This window comes from Suncus etruscus, chromosome 3 (genome assembly GCF_024139225.1).
Source record: "Suncus etruscus isolate mSunEtr1 chromosome 3, mSunEtr1.pri.cur, whole genome shotgun sequence".
In the NCBI taxonomy this organism is placed as follows: domain Eukaryota; kingdom Metazoa; phylum Chordata; class Mammalia; order Eulipotyphla; family Soricidae; genus Suncus; species Suncus etruscus.
Window position 1 is genome coordinate 138,587,427 of NC_064850.1, and position 20,968 is coordinate 138,608,394.

The 20,968-nt window shown below is 38.2% G+C and overlaps 1 protein-coding gene and 1 long non-coding RNA gene across 4 annotated transcripts in view; one reads left to right on the top strand and one right to left on the bottom strand.

Moving 5' to 3' along the window:
• Positions 1–20,968, top strand: part of SPIRE1 (spire type actin nucleation factor 1) — a 163,778-nt gene that overhangs the window by 86,563 nt on the left and 56,247 nt on the right. For all 3 annotated transcript variants that reach the window (XM_049770042.1, XM_049770041.1, XM_049770043.1), the window contains 2 exons: positions 5,448–5,678; positions 9,280–9,405. In XM_049770042.1, coding sequence (XP_049625999.1) covers positions 5,448–5,678; positions 9,280–9,405 — 357 coding nt within the window. The remainder of the gene's footprint in view (positions 1–5,447; positions 5,679–9,279; positions 9,406–20,968) is intronic.
• LOC126003853 (uncharacterized) overlaps positions 563–20,968 on the bottom strand; it is a 33,351-nt gene continuing 12,945 nt past the window's right edge. Inside the window, exon 2 of the long non-coding RNA XR_007493830.1 lies at positions 563–648. This is a non-coding gene — a long non-coding RNA (uncharacterized LOC126003853). The remainder of the gene's footprint in view (positions 649–20,968) is intronic.

The following is a 20,968-nucleotide window of genomic DNA, read 5'->3' on the forward strand; positions in this document are numbered from 1 at the left end:
TTAAATAAATGTAGCATGATACATTTTCAAACAATATTATCAGATCACTTCATTCTTCATAGACTTTAATGCCTACCAATTCTTGTGCTTGATAGAGATCTGGATCCTTCTATGTGAGAATCTATGTGATGTATGATATGTCCTCCCCAGTTCTCAAGCCTTCCTCTGGTCCATCTTTTAGTCGTGGGGATTTTTTTTTAAGACAATTCATGTTCTTCCTGACATCATGGCCTTCATACTTATTTTTTTTAAATCAGTTTAAGCCTCTTTTCTCCAGATTAACTCTACTTACTTTTCAGATCTTGGTTTAAGATTTATTTCCTTAATGAGGACAATCCTGATCCTCACATTTAATTAGAGCTTCCTGTTAGAAATTCTTCTTTATACGCTTCTCCTTTCAATTATAAGTTGAGCACAATAAATAAATATATTACCTGTTTTTCCCAAAGCAAAGGCTCTGTGAAGGTTAGATAGAGTCCTCATTTTTTCTTTATATTTATTAAATGTGAAGCTATTAGATACTTTATTAAAGGTTTTTTTTTTGTTTGTTTATTTGAGGGGGGGGTCACACCCGGCAGCGCTCAGGGGTCACTCCTGGCTCTCTGCTCAGAAATCGCTCCTGGCAGGCTCAGGGGACCATATGGGATGCTGGGATTCGAACCACCATTCTTCTGCATGCAAGGCAAACACATTACCTCCATGCTATCTCTCTGGCCCCCTTTATTAAAGTTTTTTTAAGTACATTTGTAATCAAGATGGAAATTTATCATATTAATATTTATAAAATTAGGCTTAGTTATGGTGAACGTATCATGGGTGTTCTGAGATTCTTAGTTGCAATTACTCTCTTAATACTATATTGTTCAGTTTTCTGAAAACTCAGAAGACCCATCTAAAGTGGGTTTTATAAGTTTTTTTGTTTGTTTTGTTTATGGGTCACACTTGGCAGCACTCAGGGGGTACTCCTGGCTCTACGCTCAGAAATCACTCCTGGCAGGCTCAGGAGACCATATGGGCCCCATGATTGATAGTGAACTAGACAGACAACTGTAGACTGTAGCTTTCCTAAGCAGAAAGTGATTGAGGGCTGGCAAGATAGCTCAGTGCCTCAAGACCATGACCCTTATACATTTTTACTTTCTGTTTCCACTCTCTTTATCTTAGTCTGGTTTAGAGTTTTTTATTCTAAAAAGGAGAAATTCATCTCCTCAAAGACCTAATGTTGAGCCCATTGGATTGGAAGTTAAGCATGCTGCTGATTCTTTTGCCTATAAATCAATGGGAAAATAAGGGAATTGCTACATATCTGGAGTGATTGACTTTGACTACTAGTGGGGAAACAGGACTGTTGCACAATGGAGCTAAGCAATAAGAAACTCCCTTATCATTATCTCTTGGTATTACATATTATGAGGTAAATGTTAGTGAAAAAAATCACACTCAATTCAGGTTATACTCCTAATTTACCCAGACCCTTTTAGAGTTAAGGTTCAGATCATCCACCAGGATGGAACCAAACCACTAAGATCCTTACTCAAGGCAAAGAAAATAAAGAGTACAAGTATAGTAGAACGGATTTATAAATACCAACATGACCTATTTAGAAAACAAAGATGGGAATTATCTTAAGTATTTCCTCCTAATTTTGTTTTGAATGTTGAAGGTATATATATCTCACAATGTATTGACTTTACATTATACTATTTAACTATTATTAATCTAACATCAGGATCATGGAAGATTAAAGGAAATTAAACAGTTTAAATACTTTGATCCATTTCTGGAGAAGGATTTTTTTTTTAATAAATGCAGGATAACAAGTTGGAAAGATCACATAGCGGGTAGGGCTCTTGCCATGTACATGGCAGACCAAGTTCAATTCCCAGCATTCCCTATGGTTCCCTGAGCACCACCAGGAGTAATTACTGAACACAGAGCCAAGAGTCACACCTGAGATTTGCTAGGTATGGCCCAAAACAAAACAGAAACCAAAAATGGGTATGTTGAGGAGTAAAATGTTGGTAAGAGCTGATTTTTGTATTGGCTTAAGTAGTTATGAGCTGCCAGTTATTTGATCAGACATTTTCTGGGTATTTAATAAAAGCATTTTTGGACAAGAATAATGTTTAATTTGATAGCCTTAGTAAAACGTATCACCCTGATAAATCTAGATTGTATGTGATGAGAGCTTGAGTAAAGCATTAAAGCTGACCAGTTGGGCACTATTCTTCCTAATGGCCTTTGGACATTGGCTTTGTTCCCTGCTTTGGAGTAAAATATTTATTCTTCCTGGATCTTGAGCCTATCACCTTCAATCTGGAACCACATCATCAATCTTCTTAGGTATTCAATCTGCTGACTCACCTGCAGACAGACCTGGGACCTTACAGTATCCCTAATTATGTAAGCTAGTTCCTTAGAATGTCTTTTTCTATGTAAATATACACATTCTATTGGTTCTGTGTCCTTGATGAGTCTTAACTTTTGCACATTTTGATATTAATACAGAAAGTTACAAATTGTGATTAATACAGGTTGAACTCACTGCTAGGTTAAGTAGTTTAAAAATGCTTCAAGGGACCGGTTGGTGGCGCTGGAGGTAAGGTGCCTGCCTTGCCTGCGCTAGCCTAGGACGGACCGCGGTTCGATCCCCCGGCGTCCCATATGGTCCCCCAAGAAGCCAGGAGCAACTTCTGAGCTCATAGCCAGGAGTAACCCCTGAGCGTCACAGGGTGTGACCCAAAAACCAAAAAAAAAAAAAAACAACTGCTTCAAAAGGCTCTGTGTGGCATTATGTATAAATGAATGGAAATGTAAAGAAACAGCAAAGGTGGGCAACAGGTTCTTGACCAGAAATACAGGTTAAGAAAGTTTCAAAATACATATATGGCTTTTGTAATAGATAAAAGCTAAAATAAAGTTTAGATCCTTGTATATTTAGCTCAGCACCTGTGGTGAGATTTATGTGTTGTGACACCTGAGTGTTCCATGTTTGGGGAGACACTAAGGAAATGCGCCCTTTCGGAGTAGGCTGGTGGCAGGGCCAGATGGTTGGAGAGGTGACAGTGACTTCATTAACTTGTAACTCAGGAGATCATTCATCACACTAAAGAACTTTGTGTATAGGTCAGATTGTTAGGATAGAATGAATGAAAATATATGTTCGGTTACAGATAGCACAGCAAGTAAGATGTTTGCCTTGCATATAGCCAACCCAGATTCAATCCCCAGTATCCATATGTCCCCCAAGCACCACCACAAATGACCCCTGAGAACTGCTGGATGTGGCCCCAAAACAAAAACAAATAAAAATATTTTTAATAAGAAATAGGAAAAATATAATGCTGTTTAAAAAAAACTGGAAATTTAGAACATTTATGCCTTATGTTCATTTTGAGACATGTTGAAAAAAATAGTGGCTTTCCTTGATACAGTAGATTTTGAGGTTTTTGAAATTCTTATAAAAATATTTTTTTGAAATTCTTATAAAAATATTTTTTTGAAATTCTTTTTTTTTTTTTTTTTTTTTTTTGGTTTTTGGGCCACACCCGGTAACGCTCAGGGGTTACTCCTGGCTATGCGCTCAGAAGTTGCTCCTGGCTTGGGGGACCATATGGGACACCGGGGGATCGAACCGCGGTCTGTCCAAGGCTACCGCAGGCAAGGCAGGCGCACCTTACCTTTAGCGCCACCGCCCGGCCCTTTTTTTGAAATTCTTATAAAAATATTTTTAATAAGAAATAGGAAAAATATAATGCTGTTTAAAAGAACTGGAAATTTGGAACATTTATGCCTTATGTTCATTTTGAGACATGGTGAAAAAATAGTGTCTTTCCTTGATACAGTAGATTTTGAGCTTTTGAAATTCTTACACTTTTGTTGTATCTGATGATAGCAACTCTGTTTTGTTTAGAACAGCTTCAGAACTGCAAGGCATTTTCCTTTTTTTGATATATATTAAACTTTTTTGTGGGGGGGGCTCGCACACCAGTGGTATTTGGGGCTTACTCCTGAGTCTACACTCAGGGATCACTCTGAGATCACACCTGGTTGTGATTAGGGTACTATATGTTGTGTTGGGGATCGAACCCAGATCAGCTGCATGCAAGGCAAGAACCTTACCCACTATACTATCTTTCTGACCCTTAATAAACCATTTTAACAAAGAACACAGCACTGACTGTGGCTAGAAGTGAAATTCAAAAATGATCGGTGGATGGGTGGCAACTTGATAAATATTGAAAGTGTAAATTATGAGAGAGAAAGCAGAAAACATCCAGTAACTAATTATAAATTGGCTGTTATATTAGGCATTTTTGTGTAAAATGAATGCAGTGAAATCTTAACAAAATACTATTGATACCATTTTACAGAAAGGAAAATAGAGAAAACAAAAAGTTCATCCTGGGTTGATTGATTTATTTGTTGACTTTATTCCTTCATCTAAAATGACTAAGGATGAGTTGGCATTGTAAAATCAAGTCATACCATTGTTTGTGATTTTTCTGAGCATAAAAGAAAGCCAATATTGAGGGGGAAAGTGTAATTCCCTTTTTTGGCCAAAGCATTTCTCAGGGTACTTGGAGAGCAATGTATATCTAGTGTTAATAAATCAGCAGTGTTAACCCATGAAGTTATTATTTCCTGGGTTGTAGGTCATTCAGTAGAGTTACTATGTGGTGCATTGCAAGTTGAGTCTATAAAAAGAACTCAGTAGGCTACATTTATAATTTGCATGCACAAGGTCCAAGTGGTGCCCCACTAGTGATTCTCAGCCAACTAGCCCATTGATTTCTTCAAAGGTCCAAAGATGCTGTTTTGTTCAAGCACTACCATGCCAAAGATACCCACGCTGCCTCAGTAGTACCAACAGCCTCCAACGCCACACCGAGTTGGTTCTAGTGGTCTCCACTAGAGACTTAAGGCTGTGACCTTAAGAGACCATATAATGCCAGGAATCAAACCTGAGCCATGCATGTGTCCTAACCATTGGATATCAGGAGGCCCAGGTTTGATCCTTGGTACCACATTGTCCCCTGAGTACTGAGCAACCATTGACTATTGTTGTGACCCTTAAAATAATTTATGGTTTGCATTATTGAGAGAAATTTTTTTCCAATAATCCATTGGAACTCAGTGTGCATTGTTCATAAGGGCATTTGCCTTGCACATGGCCTACCCTAGTTCAACTCAGAACCCTATATGGTCCGCCAGAAGTGAGCACAAAGCAAGAAGTAACCCCTGAGCACTGTTGGATGTGGCTCCAAAACAAACAAACAGAAAGCATAGGTGAGAATTTTTTAAAAGTATTATAATTCGTCATGGATCTTTGTATTGGAAGCCTCATACTAAATATGTAAGCCTCATACTAAACATTTTATTCCTAACAACTAGCTCTCTAAACCTGCTTAGTCATTTTCACTGACCACCTTCTCTAATGTTCTTAGGTTATTGAATCTTTGGGAATCATTATTTATAAAGCACTGGACTATGGTTTGAAGGAAAATGAAGAAAGGGAATTAAGCCCTCCTTTGGAGCAACTCATTGATCGTATGGCTAACACAGTAGAAGCTGATGGCAGTAATGATGAGGGCTATGAAGCTGCTGAAGAAGGCCTGGAAGAGGAAGAGGAAAAGAGAAAAATCTCTGCAATCCGGTCCTACAGAGATGTCATGAAGGTGAGCAATACTTTTTTAGTCCTTGCTTCTTTAGAGAATGTGATCCACTCTTTGAGCTATATTTTCCATACAGTTTTAAATATATGAAATAGAAAGATGCAGAGACAGTACATGTAACTGAAGTTCTAAAAGAATAACAAAGAGAGAATGGAAGAAATACTTTTTTAATATTAAAAATACCATGTCATAGGTCATGAAGCTTAAAAAACCAAGAATAAGATAGATAAGATGAATGAATCTAATTTTATTATGTTAAACTGATAAGCACTTCAAGCAAATTAAGTGTAAAATCAAAGGGAAAAATGATTACATTGTTTTCAGAAGAATCAGACCAGTTTTCAACTGTCAACCCACAGACCAGTGCTGATCTATAGACAAGAACATTAAAAGCCATTTACTTAGATTGTGACTGATTTTATAACAGAAACAATGAAAACTGGCAATCAAAATGGAATAATCTCTTTGAAGTTTTAAGATAAAAGCTAAAATTCTTAGTGAAATATCTATACAAAAAAATAAAGGTAAAACATAGATTTTTCCAAGCTCACAGTAGCTAAGATGTGGAAATAACCCAGGGGTCCAAGAAATTGAAGGATACTACTATGGAATACTACCTAGTTATGAGAAAAGGTACAGTTTTTCAGTGTTCTTTACATTGGACAGAATTAGAGAGTATTATGCTAAGTGAATCAGAAAGGAGAAATTTCTGGCTATTTCTGAACACAGAGCCAGGAGTATCCCCTGAGTGCTGCCAGGTGTGACCCCAAAAAAAACAAAAAACAAACGAAGAAAAGGATGGAGTCAGGTTATTCTATAATTTATAGTTTGACATAATATATGTAAATATCTTTTTGGGAATCTTGATTTGTTTTAATCATTGTGACATGTTTTCTTTTAGTTTTTAATTATTATTAGTGATGTTGCTACAATATTACTGAATTTTTTTTTTTTTTTTTTTTTTTTTTTTTGGTTTTTGGGCCACACCCAGCGTTGCTCAGGGGTTACTCCTGGCAGTCTGCTCAGAAATAGCTCCTGGCAGGCACGGGGGGACCATGTGGGACACCGGGATTCGAACCAACCACCTTTGGTTCTGGATCGGCTGCTTGCAAGGCAAACTCTGCTGTGCTATCTCTCCGGGCCCAATATTACTGAATATTTTATGGTATTTTTTCCCCCTTGGTTTTAGGCCATGCCCATCAGGGCTCAGGGCCTACCTACTTAGGACTTCAGTGAGAACTATAAAAAAATCAACAACACTCTCACTGAATCTGGCTCATGGCAGTAGATGTTCAATAAATGTTTGTTGAATGAGCCATTTAGGGAACACATAATGTGAATTAGAATTCAGGAGGAAATAACAATTTATTCAATAAGACCAGTCTGTTTTTGTCATTCTTCAACCTATTTTTCTGTTCACCAGAGTTAATAGTTGGAGGTAGGAATGCCACCTTTCCTCCTGTTAATCTTTAATATACGAAGTAAAATGTTGACCTCCTTAGGGTCATTAAATCTTAGTTGGGGCTGGGCGGTGGCGCTGGAGGTAAGGTGCCTGCCTTACCTGCGCTAGCCTAGGAGACGGACCGAGGTTCGATCCCCCGGCGTCCCATATGGTCCCCCAAGCCAGGAGCGACTTCTGAGCGCATAGCCAGGAGTAACCCCTGAGCGTTACCGGGTGTGGCCCAAAAACCAAAAAAAAAAAAAAAATTAAATCTTAGTTGTTTCCACTTTTTCTGGGGTTCTTAAGATTTACAAGGTCCCAAAGCTCAGTTATATCTTTTGTAAATTGATTAAAATTTCACATGTCATCAATTATACTATTTGGAAATGGAAGTTTAGCCAAATATTAAATATTACTGAATTGATGATTTAATTTTACAGGTTACACCTTACCATGAATTAAACTCAAGTTCTTCTGCTTGCCCTGGGCATTACCAGTCACTGAGCTATTTTGGACTCTTTCTTGCCAAAGTTCCCAAACAGCAGGACTATTATAATGCTTAAGAGCATATGGTAGCCCTAGGGTTTGAATTCTTTTTCTCATGCTTCCTGAGCAAGTGCTTTTAGCTACTGAACCATCCTTTAAGCCCCAGAAATGATTAAAAATCCAATAATATATTAAAATACTATATATAATTATATTCATTGAAGATTTAATAAATAATTGAGATCTTAGTTTTTACGTAAATAAGGTATCCAAAACATAACTGTTGTGCATGGATACAAAATTGTTATTGTTATTTTGTAGAAATACTTCTATACTAGACTTGAAATCTAATAGTATTTGATTTTTCTGAATCATTGCATATAGTATTAAATTATATCTATTTTTTTTATGGGCCATAACCGGTGGTGCTCAGGGGTTACTCCTGGCTGTCTGCTTAGAAATAGCTCCTGGCAGGCACGGGGGACCATATGGGACACCGGGATTCGAACCAACCACCTTAGGTCCTGGGTCTGCTGCTTGCAAGGCAAAGCTGCTGTGCTATCTCTCTGGGCCCAAATTATATCTTTTATTTATAAGTGGTTTGTAGGGATTGTGGAATCTATACAATAAGGGACAATTAGGACAGAAGGTATCATTAGTGGGCTCATTATGTCCTCTGATGACTTTAAGATACTGATGAGGGGGCTGGAGAGATAGCATGGAGGTAAGGCATTTGCCTTTCATGCAGAAGGCCATTGGTTCGAATCCCGGCATCCCATATGGTCCCCTGTGCCTGCCAGGAGCAATTTCTGAGCATGGAGCCAGGAATAACCCCTGAGCTCTGCCGGGTGTGACCCAAAAACCACACACACACACACACACACACACACAAAAAGATATTGATGAGGATATTCCCAGTCATTCACATGCCTTGCTAGTGTTCTTTTTTTTTTTTTGCATGATCCAGTATGTATATATACTGGTTTAGCATGGGTTTTAGAATTCTGTAGGGCTTTCTATTCTCTTTCCTGCCAATTCTTACTGTGTCAGGTCACCTGAATCATTTTAACTTCAATTTCCTTTTTTTTTTTTTTTGATTTTTGGTTTTTGGGCCACACCCAGCGGTGCTCAGGGGTTATTCCTGGCTGTCTGCTCAGAAATAGTTCCTGGCAGGCACAGGGGACCATATGGGACTCCGGGATTCGAACCAATGACCTTAGGTCCTGGATCGGCTGCTTGCAAGGCAAACGCCGCTGTGCTATCTCTCAGGCCCCAGTTTCCTTTTTATAAGGAAGATAATTCATGGTTCTATTAAAGAGAAAATAAGATTATATTATGTATGACATGTCAAATTAGTGCCTGTCATGATAAATAATAAATGGTAACTGTTAAGTTACTGTAGTACTCAACAGATGATACTTTTCTGCTCCCAACCAACAATTCTATGTATATTTTTATATTTTATCCTTTTCGAGTAGAAGCTGACTACTCATAGTATGCTCATCTGTACCATTCATTGTTTGTGGATCGTTTTTCTACATAATTGTGCAGACTCTGCTGATCTTGTGATGTATTAAGTTTTAGGCATAGAAGTTGCTTCTTATTTAATACAGAAATATGGTGTGTCTGTTTTTAACATCCAAATGGTAAATAATCCATTATTTTCTTTATCTGTAGTTATGTGCTGCTCATCTCTCAACTGAATCAGAGGCACCAAATCATTATCAGGCAGTATGTCGTGCACTATTCGCAGAAACAAAGGAGCTGCATACATTTCTGACTAAAATTAAAAGTGCAAAGGAGGTAAGCATTACTTACTTCAGAGTTGTTGCCATTATAAGGACAAACCTGTGAACTTTTTTCATTAAATTTACCATAAAATATTTACCATACTGGGGGCCGGAGCGATGGCGCAGTGGTATGGTGCTTCCCTTTCACGCAGCTGACCTAGGACGAACCTCCGTTTAATCCCCAGCATCCCATATGGCCCCCAAAGCCAGGGGCGATTTCTGAGTGCATAGCCAGGAATAACCCCTGAGTGTCACCGGGTGTGACCCAAATACCAACATATATATATGTGAGTAATATATATATATATATTACTAGTCTGTCTTTTGTTTGTTTGTTTGTTTGTTTGGGGGGGGCACACCCAGCGATGCTCAGGGGTTACTCCTGGCTGTCTGCTCAGAATAGCTCCTGGCAGGCACGGGGGACCATATGGGACACCGGGATTCGAACCAACCACCTTTGGTCCTGGATTGGCTGCTTGCAAGGCAAATGCTGCTGTGCTATCACTCCAGGCTTGGGTTGTTTTTTTTGTTTTTGTTTTGGTTTTGGTTTTGGTTTTTGGGCCACACCCAGCAGCCCTCAGGGGTTACTCCTGGCTGTCTGCTCAGAAATAGCTCCTGGCAGGCACGGGGGAACCATATGGGACACCAGGATTGGAACCAACCACCTTAGGTGCTGGATCGGCTGATTGCAAGGCAAACACAGCTGTGCTATCTCTCCGGGCCCTAATTTAGTGATTTTTATTTGTTTTGATTTTGGGATCATTCCTGGCTGTGCTCAGGGATTATTCTTGACTCTGAGTACAGGGATCACTCTTGGTTGGGTTTGGGGGACAATATGGGATGCCAGAGATCAAAGCTGGCCTAGCTGTGTTCAAAGCTCGTACCCTACCCTCTGTACTATTGTTCTAGCTCTTGAATTTAGTATTCTGAAGAAAAGATTAAAATAACAAATGTACACACAAGATTTTTTCTATAGTTTTAAGAAAACCACATATATTACAGGGAAGAAAATCTATTTGAATGCTGAAATTTTAGTGTTGATGGACAATTTATACAGTACAAACTCTGTAATCAAAAGGTAAAAATGTTCTTTAGTGTAAGGACTTAGCATTTTATAGTTTGTCTTATCAAATTTTCACGTGTAAATTTAAGAATAACAAGAGCAAGGGGGCACAGTGGACCCCGGGTATGATCCCTGGCATTCTAAACAGTCTCCGGAGCCTGACAAGAGTGATTTCTGAGTGCAGAGCCAGGAGCAATGCCTGAGTGCCACTGGGTGTAGCCCAAAAACAAACAAAAAAAGAATGCCAAGAGCTCACCTATATTCCATCCCTATAAAGTTTTAATATTTAGGGCCCAGAGAGATAGCACAGCAGTAGGGCGTTTGTCTTAGACGCAGAAGGATGGTGGTTCAAATCCTGGCATCCCATATGGTCCCCCGAGCCTGTCAGAAGCGATTTCTGAGCATAGAACCAGGAGTAACCCCTGAGCGCTGCCAGGTGTGACCCCCCCAAAACACTACCCCCAAAAAAAACAAAGTTCTAATATTTTGGTCTGTGGTGTTTTTTTAAATAGGAATACTCTCAAAATGGATTTCTGTGTGCAAAGAAACTTTGTAATTTTTAGTAAAACACATATTTATTGTTTCAATTCAACAAGCATTTTTAGAGTGAATATGCACATACTACATGGGTTTTAATAAGTAGATATAAGTTTCATCAAGGAGACAATAAGTAGGAAAACAGAATATGCAAATATCCCATATAGTTAGTTGCTTATTTTATTTAACAAAAATTCATTGGGTAGTGTAAAATATGCAAGAAAGGTAGTACTGAAAGGGAGGAAAACATATAAAAGTAGGTGAGATGTAAGTAAAAGTATTAAGAGCAATATAAAGGCATTTAATTTTATTCAATAGGTTATGGGGATCTAAATTAATCAGGAAAACAAAATGGATCTGTAGAGTTTCCATGTGTCTGGTACTTCAGAAAAGGTCATAAGCAGTTGACTAAGCTTTTATTTATCTACAGCAACAGTGCAAACCAAAGTCGGAAAGGAAAGTGCTGGTTCCCCAGAGTTCTGCTTTTCCTCAAGTTGTTGGACAAGCAGTGTAGGTTAGGGGAAATAATGTCACTGCTGAAGAGCAGTGGATAAAAGGTTCCTTCCTGCTGTTCTGAAGGCTGAGGTCAGTGGAAGGAAAGAAGGAAGTCAGAATAAAAAGTTCTGAGTCAGAGTCGGGGAAGGAAAGTAGCTTGACTTCCAGTGGAAATGCATGGCCAAGGAATTGAAATGCGCCTGAGCATAGCCAGCAGGGAGGTGCTCTGAGTCCTGAAATTCCCCGAAAAGGAATACATCATGTACTGAACCATTGGCTTAGTTGGCCAAGTACTGCCTGGAGTGGCCCCTGGGCTTCCTGAATACTGCTTGGGATTTCCTGGCTCCCTGTCAAAACAACAACAACAACAACAAAAGCAAACTATAGAAATTAAGTCTGAAATGTGGTTTTTGGACATTAATTTCTTGTGGGAAGTAGGGCTGCCCTTCCCTCCCAACACACACATTACACCACAAGGCCTTCCAGGAAAATCCAGCTCACTACTGGGCCTGAAAGGTGACCTGGTAGTTTGGGCCCTGTGGTAGGTCTTTTGAGTAGGATTTGTGATCTACCAGAATCATTCACTGGCAATGTGGGAGGGACAATGAGTGAAAAGTAATCTCAGTGAGGTCACCAGAGGGAGGTTAGTTGCTATCATCTAAAGTTTGTTTTTTAAGTAAAGTAAAATAATTTTATTTAAAATAATTTACTTAGAAAATTATGAGAGAGAGATTCGGGTGAGAGAGAAGAGATACGTGTTCATGGGATTTAAAAAAACAAACAAACAAAAAAAAAAACAACCAAACTGGCTCTTAAACTTTTCATTGAGACTCTTTTGGGCTGATATTTTTTTCTTATCTGATTCTGGATATATGAGTATATAAATTTGGTCTACAAACCAGACATTAACTAATATAATATAAAGAATTTTATTTTAAAAAAATTCAAGTTGTGTGACCACATGTGAGTAATATACAGCTTAAGAAGCTATTAAGAGCTCTATGGGAATTGTGAACCTTAATTTTAACTATGACTGAGAGTGAATGTAACAAAGACTAGTAGGGCCCAGAGAGATAGCACAGCAGCGTTTGCCTTGTAAGCAGCCGATCCAGGACCAAAGGTAGTTGGTTCGAATCCCCGTGTCCCATATGAGGATTCCCCTGTGCCTGCCAGGAGCTATTTCTGAGCAGACAGCCAGGAGTAACCCCTGAGCACTGCCGGGTGTGGCCCAAAAACAAACAAACAAACAAACAAACAAAATAATAATAATAATAATAATAATAAAACACTAAATTCAATCAGCTAATAAAATAATCTGCTCATTTGGTAGTTTTTCTGAAGATTTAAAAATATCATAGAATTGTAAGAATTAGATTAACTTGGGCCCGGAGAGATAGCACAGCGGTGTTTGCCTTGCAAGAAGCCGATCCAGGACCAAAGGTGGTTGGTTCGAATCCCGGTGTCCCATATGGTCCCCTGTGCCTGCCAGGAGCTATTTCTGAGCAGACAGCCAGGAGTAACCCCTGAGCATCGCTGGGTATGGCCCAAAAACCAAAAAAAAAAAAAAAAGAAGAATTGCAACCTTCCGTGGGGGACCCCCGACCCGCGGGGGTGTGGGAATGAAGGTTGCTAGTTATTCGTGGGTTTGCCGATCTGTGAAGGAAACTTGAGAAGTTAGTAAGAAATGTCCTCAAGACAACACATGCTGTTCAAAAGGGTTTATTGCTGGGAGAGATCAGCTTTTAAAGGCAGAATACGTCATAGAGGTGTTACAGTTTTTCCCCCAATCACAATTGCAAGCACTCATTAGCATAAGCTGGGGGCAGGTAATAGGGAGGAGCAAAGAGGTAGAGAGCACATGTATACCCTGAAAACACAAGATCCAAACAAGGTTCTATAAATTTTACTCAGCAAGCATAAATAAAACATCAGCTGTAATCATAATAATCTTTTGCTAACACAAAGGCAAGTTGCTCTATATTTTCTTTCTGGCTGGATGTATTGGGCTGCTTTGAATTACTTTAGTATTTGTCTATTTCCTTTGTTCTCAGGGCATGGGCGCCTCTGGTCACGTGGGTGACAAGGTTAGGGATTTCTGAGGTGTCCTTTGTTCTAGGTTCCATCAGCTAGGCTCCCCACAAAGAATTAGACTAACTTCTTTTATACCTGCAAGTTAGTGTAAGCCAAATGGAATTTTCAAAACAATGGCTTCTGAGTTAACACAATAAAAAATCAAAATATCAGTGATGTTATTAAATATATCTCTATGTGTAATATGGATGTTTTGGTATAAGAACATTTAACCTTAGTAGCTGATATTTTGTTCAAGATTTGCTAAACCAAAATTACTTTGATCATATTAAATTTCATAATGCTATTTGTTTTTGTTTTTGTTTTTGTTTTTGGGTCACACCTGGCAGTGCTCAGGGATTACTCCTGGCTCCACACTCAGAAATCGCTCCGGCAGGCTGGGGGACCATCTGGGATGCTGGGATTCGAACCAATGACCTTCTGCATGAAAGGCAAACACCTTACCTCCATGCTATCTCTCCGGCCCCCCGTAATGCTAAATTGGCAGTTTGTCATATTATAAAACCCATAATCTATTTCCAAGCAGTATGGTTTTATAAAATGGTAGTTATATTTATGAGACCTGACAAGACCATCTAGTTGATTATCTTCTTTATTTAGAAGGTAAATTTATATTCTAATCTTTGAAATAATTTTCTTCTTAGACAATTAATGGGATCATTTAAGGTTATTCTCTGAATGACAAAGATTTGGATACCCCTACTGTTTGTGTTTCAGAGGCAATTTGATACCCTTGAAAGTTTTGTTATTGTGTCACATAAACAATTTGATATCCTGGTATGTAAGTATAGATGGAGGAATTATTTGAGCTTCAGGTTATATGAAAAAAGAAACAATCTAGTCTTACTGTCAGTTACCTGCCTGGCACCACCATGCAAAACCAACTGTGGTTGAAGAGTTTAAACATGCTTGCTCTTTCAAGCCTGGGTTCTTTCTTTGCTTTTTTTTTTTTTTTTTTTTTTTTCCTTCACTCTGAAAAGCCTGTGATCTTCCTTTTGTATTTTTCTCTCTCCCTATATCTTTCTAAGTAAATTCCATTCAATAAAAAGTATTTTACTTCACCACAAAAAGAGGGAAGGAGAGAGATGGAGAAAGGGAGGAGAGAGAGCATGCATGGTCATTTTTTATATATATTAATTTATATATTATATATTTTATTTTATATTTTAGGGGTTTTTTGTTGTTTTTTGTTGTTGTTGTTGTTTTGGTTTTTGGGCCACACCCACCAGCGCTCAGGGGTTACTCCTGGCTATCTGCTCAGAAATAGCTCCTGGCAGGCACAGGGGACCATATGGGATGTCAGGATTTGAGCCAACCACCTTAGGTTTTGGATAGGCTGCTTGCAAGGCAAACACCGCTGTGCTATCTCTCCTGCTCCTATATTTTATGTTTTTATTTTTATTATATATTACATATAAATTTATATTTATTTGTATAAAATTTTTATTTAAGAGGAAAAACGGGGGGGGGGGCAGAACAATAATACTGTGTTAGGGTGCTTGCAGGCAGCATCCCAACCCAGGTTGGGTTCAATCCCTGGTGCACCCCATATTGTTCCCCAAACCCTCTCAGGAGTGATTCCTAAAGTGTAGAACCAGGAATGTAAAAACTCACCAAGAATACTTCACCCAGCCACACACTCCTTCAGGTTTGAAGGAAGAATAAACAGCTTCACAGATAAATAAGACAAAACAAAGCAATAAGGAAAATTATTATTCATGGTAGGATTTTTTTAAATGTGTTGCTGTCCCGGTCTTTAAAACAGTGATTTCCAGTTTTATGACTATTAACTGAAGTTAATCATCATTTCCTTAAAATTTAATTCCTGCTGCTTTTCTGTAACATATTCAGAAAATAATACAATAATTTAGAAACTTTCATTTTATATATCAATAAGCTGAAGTTTAGAGATTATAGTTTTTCAGCATTTCTGATTTCAGTGAATGCTTGAATCACTCTTTAGCTGAACAAAGATGGAGAGAGTTTTTGATGGGAAGGTAGATGTATACTTAGAAGTATAATTTTGGGAGGGACTACAAAGTAGATGTGAGCAAGAGAGAATATAATTTTGTTTTTGTTTTTGAGAGACTATACCTGGCAGTACTCAGGGCTTACTTCTCTGCTCAGATTCATTCCTGGCAGGGCTTGGGGAACCATAGGCAGCGATCCTTTAAAAAATAAAAATGGTTTTTGGGCCACATCAAGTGATGCTCAAGGCTTACGCCTGGATCTCCACTCAGGGATTTCCCCTGGAGGCTGGGGATTGATTCTAGGTCAGCAGTTTGCAAGGCAAGCACCCCACTTGTGCTATCTCTTCAGCCAAGAGTGATCCTTCATAAATGAGCCAATGCTCAATTGAGCTTACATATATTAATTAAAATTATTCTTTGAGCGTTTGATATACTTGTGATTCACAGAATAGATTTTGTTTTTTATGATGCCAGAAACTGAAAACATTGGCATCAGGCAGTTCTAATTGCTAGTTTGGACATGTTTATGTCAGAAATGGGGAGAGTTAATTGCCATGCGGCTGCTTTCAATAAGAACTTTCCCACCATATTCTAAAAGCACAGGTTGGCATCTGTTATTACATTTGTGCAAAGCAAAAAAAAAAAAAAAAAAAAAAAAAAAAAAAAAAAAAAATATTTAAAAGCTAGAAAATAATTAACAGATGCATGTGTCTTAAAAAGAGAAAAATGGGGGGCATCAATAGTACAGCAGTTGGGGTGCTTGCCTTGCATATACAGCCAACCGAGGTACCCCAACCAGGGGGTACCCCATATGGTATGTCAAGCCTGTCAGGAATTATCCCTACATAGAACTACTTGGTTTGGTCCAAGACCAAAATAGATGACTCTTTTAAAAATAGGCGCCGGAGCCATAGCACAGCAGTAAGGTGTTTGCCTTGCAAGCAATCAACACAGGATGGATGGTGGTTCAAATCCCGGCATCCCATATGGTCCCCTGTGCCTGCCAGGAGTGATTTCTGAGCACAGAGCCAGGAGTAACCCCTGAGCACCGCCAGTTGTGACCCAAAAACAAGAAACAAAAAAATAGAGAATATAAAATATATAAGAAATTTATTTTTAAAAAATAAATTTGGTTTTGCTGTCAACTAGAAAACCTGATATGGTTGCGTAATTCAAGCTTTTATATATATATATATATGTATATATATGTATTTATCTGTATAGTTCAAGTTTACTTATTTATAATATGTAAAGATTCTCAACTGTTGAGGGGAGGGCTAGAGTGATATAGTACAGCAGGTTGGGTGTTTACCTTGCATATGTCTGATCCAAGTCAATCCTGCCACCCTAGAAGGTCCCTCAAGCACTGCCAGGAATAATACCTGAATGCAGAGCCAGAGATAAGTCCTGAGCACAGCTGAGTGTGTTACAAAAAAAATTCTGAATAGTTTTTTTAATTGATTTATCACAGTCTAGATTATAACTTTAAGAAATGGGTGGGAAGGTATTATTTGGTGAAAGAATAAAATGTTGTAGCAGTAGAGTGAAAGCTCATAGTCAAGTCCTCATAGATATTAATCCATTTATAATAAATACCTACTAAATGCTTAATGCAAGTTAGGCTGCATGCTGTATTTCTTCTGTTTTACTTTATACATAGTTCACAGAGTTCTCAAAGTCATTAGTATCTGCATTTTCTTTTATTTGTTTGGGGGCCACATTCAATGATGCACATGTCTAGCTTCTGACTCTGCTTAGGAATCACTCCTGGAAAGGCTTGGGTTCCCTATAAGGGGACCCTATAAAGTACTTATAAGGTGCCTGGGATTAAACCTGGTGGACTGTGTGCAAGGCAAACACTCTACCCACTATACTATCTCTCTAGCCCAAGTATCTGCATTTTCTAGCTGAGAATCAAGCTACATGAGTAATTAGAGCAGTTAAATAACTTGTTCAGCATCACATAGCTAGGAAGTGTGTGTGGAAGAACTTACAATTTGTATTACTTTCAGAACAAAAACACAAAATTCTTGATCCATGCAATTAAATTATCTTCAATATTACAAAGAGAAAAGCAGTTTTTTTTTTGTTTTTTTGTTTTTTGTTTTTTTTTGGTTTGGTTTTGGTTTTTGGGCCACACCCGGTGGTGCTCAGGGTTACTCCTGGCTGTCTGCTCAGAAATAGCTCCTGGCAGGCATGGGGGACCATATGGGACACCGGGATTCGAACCAACCACCTTTGGTCCTGGATCGGCTGCTTGCAAGGCAAACGCCGCTGTGTGAGAAAAGCAGTTTTTATTGCTAGCAGGGAGTTTGGGATTGTTTCACAGCCTAAAAATGGTAGAGATGTATATAGACAGAGTGCACTGGGACCTTTCTGTCTATATTTAGTCAGATAAGTATATATTGAAAAATATATATTAATAGTATATTAACTTTAATATACTATTCATAGTATATTAATTTAAATATACTATTCATAGTATATTAATTTAAATATACTATTCATAGTATATTAACTTTAATATACTATTAACGTTGGATGGAAACTGCACCATGCAGCCAGCGGTCAGTCCTGAGTACAGTGCCAGAAATGGCTCCTGGATAGCATAGGATGTGGCCTTCTAATAAATCAGTAACAATAAATTTAAAACAGAACATGAGAAAGTGGGCATGGGGGGTATGGTTATCAGTTTAATAAAATAAAAGAGGCAGTTTTTGTTGGTGCACAGACACACCATGAGGAAGAAGCCACTGACTCCTTGACTGTCCTGACTGGCTTGGTTTATTATTTCTTCACCACTACCCTGCTTCTTCAGACCAGGCTGCATGGAGTTTAGAAATACGTTGCCTGGGTTGATCTCACAGCTCATAGATTTTTGTTTTACAAGGTTGTATTGTGAAATGAGAACAAAGGGGGCAAAGAAGGGATCCTCCAGATATTCATGAGCTGAGGATTAAACATCATGCCAAATTCACAAAAAAAAAAAAAAAAAAAAAAAAGCAAGCAAGCAAGCAAGAAAGCACTCTTGGTTATTAATAAAGTTGTCTTGTTAGACTATTGTTCATAGTGTACACACATGAATATTGTAGACATTAAGGTTTCAAGCCAGTTTCGTTTTATGCTGATTGAATCTTGATGGTGTTTTTATTAGTATTATATATTAATTCCTTCTTTTGATATTAAACATCTACTTTTTTTTTTACCTTTTTGCTTAGATTTTACTATTTATCTTGACATTTAAATGTAATGTGAGCATGGGTTTCGTATTTCATGATTTGGATAGTAGAGGTCTCCTTGAAATAGAGGGCTCTTTGAAATAAAGTTTCTCTTATGCCTCCAAGGGATTCTGAATTAGAGGAAAAATAAAAATTTTGATACAGTTGAGGAGACTTGATTTTTTTGGACATTCTCTTTTCTTTTTGAACATTCTTTGTTGAAAATATCTTAATACCCTTCTTCAACAAATACATCAAATGACCAAAGTGGGTCCCATAGGGAATGTGACATTTGAACAAAAATGAGAAGGATGTGAGAGAATTTGTTCTGTGGTAGCTGGGGAAAGCATTCTAGTGAAACAGAACAGCTAGTCAAATGCCCTCAGACTGGAGTGGGTAGAAAGGTGAGGTACTTATTCTCATTTTCTGCATTGGGGGAAGGAGGGGTGCTTGCCCACTAGAGTATACCCCAGATAATTAGTTTTTTTAAATCTCCTTTCACTCACCATTTGAATGGTTAAAACCCAGAACGAAGACAGTTCCAGTCAGTAGGATAATATATACTTGAAGTCATTAAATGTGGGAGTGAATGGATGGCCTGAATAAAATAAACTTGTATCTCTCCCATATGTCTTCTCCCTGAATTCTGATATTTGTGGACTTAGTTGAAAACTATATGAAGTAATTCAGAAGGAAATAGCAATAAGATTATTTTACTTATAATTGGAGTATAAAGACCAAAGCAAGGGATTAGATCATTCTCATGGGGAACAATGCTGATATATTGTTATATGTCATTATATAGTTCTATTGATTATAGAGAACGATTATGTAGTCAGTGAGACTACATATTATTATACATGTATCATATTATACATATATAATGCATATAGACTATTTACACATATATAGTCAATATTGACTCTGAGAAGGAGAATAGGTGGGAGAAAATTGAGGGTTACCCTGGGTTAATGTGGAGGGATCCTGACACACTAATTGTGAGCCTGATATAGAAAACAATAATAATTGTACTATTGTCCAAAGTCTTTAATTAAAAATGAGATTTTGGGCCCGGAATGATAACACAACGGTAGGGAATTTACCTTGCACTGGCCGACCTGAGATGAACCTGGGTTCTATCCCTGGCATCCTATATGGTCCCTTGAGCCTGCCAGGAGTGATTTCTATTGGGCGGGGAGAGGGTTGGGTTTTTAGGTCACACCCAGCAGCACTCAGGAGTTACTCCTGGCTTTGCACTCAGAAGTCACTCCTGGCAGGCTCAGGATGCCAGGATTTGAACCAGGTGTTGCATGTGTTGGCCACATGCAAGGCAAATGCCTTACCCCTGTGCTCTCCAGCTCCTGCCCGGAGTGATTTCTGAGTGCAAAGTCAGGAGTAACTCCTGAACACTGCCAGGTGTGGCTCAAAAACCAAACAGACAAACAAAAAAAAGTCCTAATTAATCAGATTTTTTAATTATTATTTTGTTTTGGGGCCTTAGCCAGCAGTGCCCAGGCTATGTACTCAGGAATCACTCTTGGCAGACTTGGGGAACCATATGGGATGCTGGGGATTGAATCTAGGTCAGCTGCATACAAGACAAGCATCAGTTTGGCCCCCTCTAACTCATCAGATAATTTTAGAATACAGAAATCCTTATCAAAAAACCCTTAGCAAAAAATTTTAATATCAAAAAATATATATGAATGTATGTGCACAAACTATATTTAATTTATTGTTTTGTGTATATGACATGGATTAAATCCAGGGCCTCATGCTGGCAAGGCATGTACTTGACCCTTGAGCTGTGTTACTCAGTTCTTGAAACATTTGTAATGCTAGAAAAATGAGAATCCTTGGGTCCAGTGCAATAGCACAGCAGATAGGGCATTTGTCTTGCATGCAACTGACCAGGGTTCAATCAAGGTATCCTCTATGGTCCCCTGAGTACGATTAGGTGTAGCAACAAAACAAAACAAAAGCACGAACGTTAATTTAGTAATAATGATTATAATTACTCATATTTTGACATACTTTCACACCAGATATTAAGAACCAATTATCTGCAAAGCCCAGTGTCAGATACAAAGGGTTTGTGAGTTCTTTTTCCTAGAGTATAAATGTAAGGTTCTGGTTTATTTGAGCTATTAATATATTTTAAATATTTATGGCAGCATTATGAGATAGCATCTCTCTTTTTTT